Source organism: Chiloscyllium plagiosum, unplaced genomic scaffold (genome assembly GCF_004010195.1).
Source record: "Chiloscyllium plagiosum isolate BGI_BamShark_2017 unplaced genomic scaffold, ASM401019v2 scaf_10130, whole genome shotgun sequence".
NCBI classification, from domain to species: domain Eukaryota; kingdom Metazoa; phylum Chordata; class Chondrichthyes; order Orectolobiformes; family Hemiscylliidae; genus Chiloscyllium; species Chiloscyllium plagiosum.
In genome coordinates this window covers 16,896-25,675 of record NW_025214027.1, presented here as the reverse complement: position 1 = coordinate 25,675, position 8,780 = coordinate 16,896, and the positions used below count along the sequence as shown (strand labels likewise).

The 8,780-nt window shown below is 55.1% G+C and overlaps 1 protein-coding gene across 1 annotated transcript in view; it reads left to right on the top strand.

The window, feature by feature from the left end:
* Positions 1 to 500: 500 nt before the first annotated feature.
* The window catches only part of oxa1l (OXA1L mitochondrial inner membrane protein), an 18,206-nt gene continuing 9,926 nt past the window's right edge, over positions 501 to 8,780 (top strand). The window contains exons 1-6 of the mRNA XM_043686364.1: positions 501 to 878; positions 3,614 to 3,772; positions 5,169 to 5,385; positions 5,520 to 5,663; positions 6,008 to 6,093; positions 6,503 to 6,667. Of these exons, the coding sequence (XP_043542299.1) occupies positions 501 to 878; positions 3,614 to 3,772; positions 5,169 to 5,385; positions 5,520 to 5,663; positions 6,008 to 6,093; positions 6,503 to 6,667 (1,149 nt within the window). The remainder of the gene's footprint in view (positions 879 to 3,613; positions 3,773 to 5,168; positions 5,386 to 5,519; positions 5,664 to 6,007; positions 6,094 to 6,502; positions 6,668 to 8,780) is intronic.

The window sequence follows — 8,780 nt, the reverse complement described above, 5'->3', positions numbered from 1 at the left end:
GAACAGTAACAGCACTCTCTGGATTTGAACCCGGATCCCCTGGCTCAGAGGCAGGGACACTACCCCTGCTCCAAACGAACCACGTGCTTGGGGGGGGGGGGGGGGGGGAAACAATGGGTGAGACTCCGCTCAGGAACTGCTCAGGCTCCGGTCAGGTCAAAGGGGCGGGGCTAGACCACGGACGTCACAGAGAGGGGTGGGGCCGAAGGTTTTGCTTGTCGACCCAGACGGGGTGGGCCGGGAAAACCAACGTCACTGCAAGGGGGCGGGCTCCGTGGCGTCAATCATAATTTCGGAGCCTGCGATATGTCGGTGACCGGTCTGCAAGGGGGGAAGAGAGCTGACGAGGCGGGCTCAGGGATGTCACTCACCAGCGCCGTCCGACGATTCGTCCAGCCGGGAGGGCGTCACCCCCGTCCCGATACCGCATAGGTTGGGCTCCGTTGTCACTCACAGGGCCGCCACTGTGATTGGTCAGGCGGCGCGCGGGGTGGACAGTGATGTCACAGCAATGGGCGGGTTGGCGGAGCGGTCAAGCCGGGGGAGGGCGGAGCGTTCGGGTCACGCTCAGGGGACGCTGCGGGTGGGGGCGGGGTCAGGAGAGAGAGAGGGAGAGAGAGAGAGAGAGAGAGCGTACGTCACTCGCCCAGGGCGGGCGGACGCGATTGGCCAGCCGGCGGTGGCGGCGCGTGATAGGCCCGGGGAGGGAGGGAGGGAGGACGGGTGACGTCACTGGACACCGGGGAATCCGATTCGTCGGGGGGGAGGGGGCGGGTGAAGTGGGCGGGGCCTTGGCCACGTCCCCCCGGCGCAGGCGCAGGCGCAGTACGGAGCCAGACAAGATGGCGGCGGGGATCTTGGTCAAGTCCATGAGGATGGTAAAGGTCTCCCAGGGAGGGGTCATGTTGGGGTCATACAGGTCATTGGTGAGGCCACTGTTGGAATATTGGGTGCCATTCTGGTCTCTCAGGCAGGGGTCATGTTGGGGTCATACAGGACATTGGTGAGGCCACTGTTGGAATATTGGGTGCCATTCTGGTCTCCCAGGGAGGGGTCATGTTGGGGTCATACAGGAGATTGGTGAGGCCACTGTTGGAATATTGGGTGCCATTCCCGTCTCCCCGCTGCACAGGACGGACGTGGTGAAACTTGAAAGGGGCTCAGAAAAGATTTACCAGGGTGTTGGGAGGGTTTGAGCTACAGGGAGAGGCTGAACAGGCTGGGGCTGTCTTCCCTGGAGCGCCGGAGGCTGAGGGGGTGACCGTATGGAGGTTTGCAAAGTCACGAGGGGGTATGGGTAGGATGACTAGGCAAGTTTTTTCACGCAGAGCCTGGTGCGTGTATGGAATGAGCTGCCGGCGGAAGTGGTGGAGGCTGGTACAAAAGGTGGGTGGGGACGTGAGTAGGAAGGATTTGGAGGGATATGGGCCACGTGCTGGCGAGTGGGACTGGATTGGGTTAGGGCATGTTGGTGAGTCATCCGAACATTCGGAGTTGTGTTGGGGGGGGGCGGGGGTGAGGCGGTCCAAAACTAGAGGATTTAGGTTTAGGGTGAGAGGGGCAAAGGACCCGAGGGGCAACGGCGGGGGGGGGGGGGGGGTGCGTGTATGGAAGTGGCAGAGGCTGGTACGATGATGGCATTTAAAAGGCATCTGGGTGAGGACATGAACAGGAAGGGTATAGAGGGGTAGGGCCAAAGTGCTGGCGAGTTGGACCAGACGAATTCAGGATATCTGGGTCGGCACGGCCGGGTTGGTCCGAAGGGTCTGTTTCCGCGCTGTGCGTGCTCTACGACTCTGATCGGCTCCCGTTCTCAGGCACGTGGCGATCAACGTGTATCATGGTGCCTTGTGTGATTGTCTGAACATTGCTTCACGGTAACTGTGGTTCCTGCATTGGTCACCATTTCAGATGCTACCAGACCTCATAGAACATAGAACAATACAGCACAGAACAGGCCCTTCGGCCCACGATGTTGTGCCGAACATTTGTCCTAGCTTAAGCACCCATCCATGTACCTATCCAATTGCCGCTTAAAGGTCACCAAAGATTCTGACTCTGTCACTCCCACAGGCAGCAATGTGGCCTAACCAAAGTTCTGTACAGTTGCAACATCACTTCACGACTCTTGAATTCAGTCCCTCTGCTAATGAACGCTAATACACCGCTGCGCTTTTCCAGCAACACATTTTCAGCTAATACACCATAGGCCTTCTTACAAGCTCTTTCCACCTGAGTGGCAACTTTCAAAGACCTATGAACATAGACCCCAAGATCCCTCTGTTCCTCCACCACACTAAGAACCCTACCGTTAACCCTGTATTCCGCATTCTTATTTGTCTTTCTGAAATGGACAACCTCACACTTGGCAGGGTTGAACTCCATCTGCCACTCCTCAGCCCAGCTCTGCAAGTCCCTTTGCAGCCGACAAGAGCCCTCCTCACTATCCACAACTCCACCAATCTTCGTATCATAACCAGACCACACCACGTCACTGTCAGGGACCTACTCCAGGATACACCAGCCGACACTCTGTCACTATCAGGGGGATACTGTAGGCATTAACAGACCTCCTGGTCGACTGTTGGCTCTCCTGTCACTGTATCCCTGCAATTCATTACCCTCCCCGTCCGCGCAGCAGAGGCACTGGTTGCTTATTTCCCCTGAGCCCGTTCCTGACCATCCCAAATATTAGAGGAGCCTTGATTATCTGGCATTCGGTTATCCAAGTTTCCGGTTATCGGAACAAGATTGCAAGGCCCTGATGATTGTCTAAACTGTGTCACCCGGCATTCGATTATCAGAGCATTTGATTATCCGAACAAAATATTCCCCGCCTGTGTCATTCAGAGAATCGAGGCGCCTCTGCCGTATCAAAAGCATGGGATCTGTTTGAGAGGGGAATGACTACTGGGGACTCCTGCATTGCTTCCTCAGCCTCCTTACTTCCTCTGATGGTCACCCAGTCCCCTTTCTGCCTCTATAACGCTCACCTGCACTAAGTGTGCTGTCCACGACATTCTCGGTCTGGCTTCCCCACTGAGTCCAATCACCGCTCCAACTCTGAAAAGCCAGTAGCTGCAGGAGGACACACACTTCCTGCACATGTTTCCGCACCCCGAGCGAGGTAGGTGGCGGGGGGGGGGGGGGAGCGTGTGTATGGATGGGTTGGACGAAGAGTCCCGACCCGGAACGTCGACTCCCCAGCTCCCTCCTCAGGGCGTTGCCTGACCTGCCGGCCACACTCCATCCCCCCCCCCCCCGACGGCCCAGTGTCTGCAGCCCTCACCCTCTCCCTGAGGGCCGAACGCTGGCGAGTGACGTGCGGTTAATTTCAGATTAGCGTGTTTTGGGAAGGTTTGTAGCTCAGGTTGAGGTTCTGGATGTAGGTTTGCTCGCTGAGCTGGAAGGCTCATTTCCAGACGTTTCGTCACCGCGCTAGGTAACGTCTTCAGTGGGCCTCAGGCAAAGCACTGCACGTGGTTCCTGCTTGCTATTTTTATGAAACCGTGGTGGGTGTGGAGGTGGTGGGCGGAAAGCTCTGTTTCTTTGCTGTTTGACTCTGTGACTCTCTCTTCTCCCCCCCCCCCCCCCCACCCCCCCACACACACAGATGCAGAAATGCTGGTCTCGTGCCTGGAGCTCAGGGGCACCACTGTGCCCCCTGTGCCAGCCGGCGCTCTTAGGCACCGCCCGTTGCGCCCCGGGCTCTCGTCTCATCCTCCCGTTCCCCGTTGGCGTGCGGTACAGCAGCGCGGCGTCTCCACCGCAGGTACTGTGGTCGTAAACCCCAGGGGTTAGTGAGGGACAGGGACAGGGGGAGGGGAGGGAGGGCTGCCCTGGTCCCGAAGCTTTGGCATGGAGGCTAGCCTTCACCCCTCTCGTGGGTCCTGGCGCCCACTCGGCGTGCGTATCAGAGGAGGGAGCGGTCTTGCGCAGGCCCGCGGCCTGGAGAGGTCACAACAGGGAGTGGCCGTGTGTTCTCCACCCCCTCTCTGACTCCCAAAGCGGCTCAGTCAGCTCCCTGTCGAATGGCAGATGCTGCTGCTGGCCGCAGGCTGGTGCTGAGAAGCCTCCTGCCTGGCACTGGGCACCTGTGGAGGGTAAGGCTCTGAGACCTTGGGGGAATAAGGCAGGGCAGAAAATGTGTTGCTGGAAAAGCGCAGCAGGTCAGGCAGCATCCAAGGAGCAGGAGAATCGACGTTTCGGGCATAAGCCCTTCTTCAGGAATCAGGCTTATGCCCGAANCCGTCGATTCTCCTGCTCCTTGGATGCTGCCTGACCTGCTGCGCTTTTCCAGCAACGCATTTTCAGCTCTGATCTGCAGCCCTCACTTTCTCCTCGAATAAGGCAGGGCAGGTGACTGAGGTGTCAGCGGGGGAGCACCTCGGGGCCAGCGATCATAATTCTATTTGTTTTAAAATAGCGATGGAAAAGGATAGACCAGATCTAAACGGTGAAGTCCTAAGTTGGAGAAAGGCCAATTTTGACGGTATTAGGCGAGAACTTTCGAAAGCTGATGGGGGGCAGATGTTCGCAGGTAAAGGGACGGCTGGAAAATGGGAAGCCTTCCTAAATGAGATAGCGAGAATCCAGAGAAAGTATATTCCTGTCAGGGTGAAAGGGAAGGCTGGGAGGTTTAGGGAATGCTGGATGACCAAAGAAATTGAGGGTTTGGTTCAGAAAAAGAAGGAAGCACATGTCAGGTACAGACAGGATAGATCGAGTGAATCCTGAGAACAGAGAAAGTATATTCCTGTCAGGGTGAAAGGGAAGGCTGGGAGGTATAGGGAATGTTGGATGACCAAAGAAATTGAGGGTTTGGTTCAGAAAAAGAAGGAAGTATATGTCAGGTAGACAGGATAGATCGAGTGAATCCTTAGAAGAGTATAAAGGCAGTAAGAGTTTACTTGGACCGAAGGATCTGTTTCCATGCTGTGCATCTCTATGACGCACTGCTGGAGGTGAAGATGGCACCTCCCCCCTCCCAGCTCTGGTGCTGCCCAGGGGGGTGGGATGGGGCGGGAGGGAAGGGGATGTCAATGGCGCAGGCTGGCGATGGGGTGGGAGTTAGATGGGCGGGGCGAGCAGACCGAGCATCGTTTCTCCGCTGTCTGATCATTTCCTCCTCTCTTCTCCCCCCCGCCCCCCCCCTCACCTCACTGCAGGTGCCCCCCGGTGAGGAGATTGCCCAGTCGCTGGCTTCGGTGCCCGCTGCCGTGCCCCCCCCCACCCCGGCTGAGCTGCTGGACGTGGCCCTGACCCAGGAGGCCGGCCTGGCGGAGCTGGGCCTGGGAGGGTACAGTCCGGCCGGCCTGGTTCAGCAAGTCCTGGAGTTCATCCACCTGGAGGTCGGCCTGCCCTGGTGGGGCGCCATCGTGGCTGGTGAGGATGGGCGAGGGGGGGGGGAGGGAAGAGTGGGGTATCAGGGGTCTCCGGGTGTCCGACCCCCCCCCTCCCATGTCTGCCCGTCCCTCTCCCTCTCCCTCTCACTCTCTCTCTGTCTCTCCCCGCTGCAGGGACAGTGTTGGCTCGGACCCTGGTCTTCCCGGTCATCGTGAAGGGTCAGCGGGAAGCAGCCAAACTCAACAACCATCTCCCGGAGATGACCAAACTCACCAACAAGATGAACGAGGCGAAGACCACTGGCAACAAGTTCGAATGTGAGTGAGAGAGCGGGCGGGGCGGCAGGGGGGGAAGGGGGAGAGAACTGGGTATCACCCCCCTCACCTTCCCACAGCTGCCAGCCCTGGGAGGGGAGGGGAGGGGGGGGTCCCTCCTCCCCCTCCCTCTGGGTGTCCCCTCTGCGTTGGTGAGGGTTTGGGGGTGAACGGAGCTGTGTGCTCCGGACAGACTGTCTTCGTGATGGTTTTTTTTTTGTTTGTGACAATCTCTTTTTCTCTTCCCTCCCCACCCCCCTTCAATAACTGCCCTCAACCTTCTCTCGCCACCCCTTCCCCGACCCCCCCTCCCATCCCTTGCTGCTTCCCCCCCTCTCCCTCCTTAGTTGCTAAAGCGTACTCAGACCTGATGCTCTTTCAGAAGAAACACGACGTTAATCCTCTCCGGGGCTTCCTCGTTCCCCTCATCCAGGTCTGTCGCTGCTGGCTTTTACACTCGCTGTTTACACAGCTCTCCGATTACCGCCCCACACAGTCCTGTACCATCGCCCCGAATCTCTCTTTACTCCCCGGTCCTGTATGGATTACCCTGACTCCCAGATTGTCCCCCGGTCCTGTACGGATTACCCTGACTCCCAGATTGTCCCCCGGTCCTGTACGGATTACCCTGACTCCCAGATTGTCCGCCGGTCCTGTACGGATTACCCTGACTCCCAGATTATCCCCCCCGGTCCTGTACGGATTACCCTGACTCCCAGATTGTCCCCCGGTCCTGTACAGATTACCCTGACTCCCAGATTATCCTCAGTCCCACACTGATGACTGGAACTCCCTGTGATGCTAACTCACTCTCTCTCTTTCTCTATCTTTGTCCCCCTCAGGCTCCCATCTTTATCTCGTTCTTTGTCGCTCTGCGACAGATGGCGTACCTGCCCGTGCCCAGCCTGCAGACAGGCGGCCTGTGGTGGTTCATGGATCTCACAGCCGCAGACCCCTTCTACCTGCTGCCCGTGGTTGTCACGGGAACCATGTGGGGCATCCTGGAGGTAAGGCCGAACCCCTCTCAGTGAGTCTGCCCCTGCTCCGTCTCTGGGGAGCTGTTGTAGCTGCATCTCTGTGTTGGACTGTAACAATGGTGTTCGAGTGATGTGTCTCTCTCTCTCAAGGATGGTATTGTAGTGATGTCTCTCTCTCTCTTTCTCTTTCTCTGTCTCTCTCTCTCTCTCTCTCTCTCAAGGATGTTATTGTAGTGAGTTACTATAATGGAAATGTTGCTGTCTACCAGCTAAATAATCTATTATTCTGTTAAGTTTTCCAACAGAGTTACACTTATTCCAATTCTTCTTTCTTGTGTTTATATTTTAATACTATGGTAAGAATAAAGTACATTTTGCTTAAAGCCGAGTAATGTAAACTGCAACACAGCACCTTAGTCTGTAAATAAGATAAAGGTTAGAATCCAAGCTATCTCCTTGATACATTTGACGTGACCTCTGTCTGGTCCGTAACATTAGTGATATATTTTCAATGAAAGAACTAAAATCAGTATTCGTTAAGGCAGTGCTTCACAAACTGTTTCCCAATGTGACCCAACTTCAAGTCTTAAAAATTGTTGCCCCTCAGTATAATTGTGAGAGTAGAGGGAGAGGTTAGATACCCTAGGAGAGAAGGCTGTAAAGGATGAAAAAACTGAGAGCCCAGGAGTGGGGTTGCAGCTCCACCAGTCATTACTACTTCAGAACTCTCAACCTCCCGAATTTGAGTCCACACCTCCCACTAGGGATCAATCCCTGCTTGGGAACCCTGCCTTATGGTATTAAGTAATAAGACTGCAAAATTTCTTACCAAGGAAAATGGCTATTATAGATGTGAGCTTTGACTAAACTCTCAAACTCATCGGAGAGAGTAAACCACTGTTTGCAAATGAACAAAAGGACTGGAAAGAGAAGAAAAGTGAAAAACAACCTAATATTAATGATGATGACGGAATTGGTAAATGAAATGAAAGATCTCCTAAAAGTAGTGAAAGTGTTTGTGGGTTAGGTAAAAATGGCTCAAGAGACCAATGTATTTTCAGAGTCACAAAGACAGAACATACAAGAGCAGACTGCTGGAAATTAAAACAAAACAGTTGTTCTTAAGAGTGCCGTTAAGGGGGATCCAAGATGGCTGTGATCTAGGAAGATCACATTGCAGAGCTCCACATCGCAGCAGAAGCAGGAAGAACTTTCAACCCGCCCAACCCGGACCATTGCGATATCTTGGGACTCCAGAAAGATCATGGAGTCCCAAGAAACTTTTAAACGATAACTTACCTGCATGTCCAGCCGTCCAGAGATATTGAAAAATGGAGGAGGAGCGTCCAAGGCCGAGTCTGCAGCCCAGCCTGCAGGAACCTCGTGGTTGATTATTTTCCAGGCCCTGGTGAACGAGCTCGCAAAATCTCATGAGATGTTAGGGAAACAGATAGAAGAGAAACTGGTTCCAATCTCTCTCATGCTGCAGAAGCATGAGCAGCAGCTGGGAGACCTGGAAGAGAGGATGGATGAGGTGGAGCACAGGGTCACAGTAGTGGAAGCTGGTACCAGTTCATCCAAGGATAGGATCTAAGCCCTGGAGATTCAGGTCCATAATTTGTGCGACCAAGTAGATGATCTGGAGAACAGGGGTAGGAGAAAAAACATTGGTCGCAATGAGGAGTACCCACCTGTACCCGCACCTTCCCCCCTCACCTCCATCCAAGGCTGCAAAGGATCCTTTCACATCCGTCAGAGATTTTCCTGCACACCCAAACACCTCATCTACTGTGTTCATTGTTCTCGATGTGGTCTCCTCTAAAAGGAGGAGACACTGGGGGGACAGCACACCAACTCATGGAACTTTTCAGGGAACATCTCCGGGACACACGCACTAAACAACCCCACTGCCCTGTGACTGAACACTTCAACTCCTGCCCTACCAAAGACATGCAAATCCTGAGCCTCCGCCACTGCCAAACCCAAGCCACCTGACACCTGGAGGAAGAACGCCTCATCTTCCATTTTGGGACTCTCCAACCACACTGCATCAATGTCGATTTCACCAGTTTCCTCTTCTCCCCTCCCTCCACCTCATCCCAGATCCAACCCTCCAACTCGGCACCACCCTCTTGTACTGTCC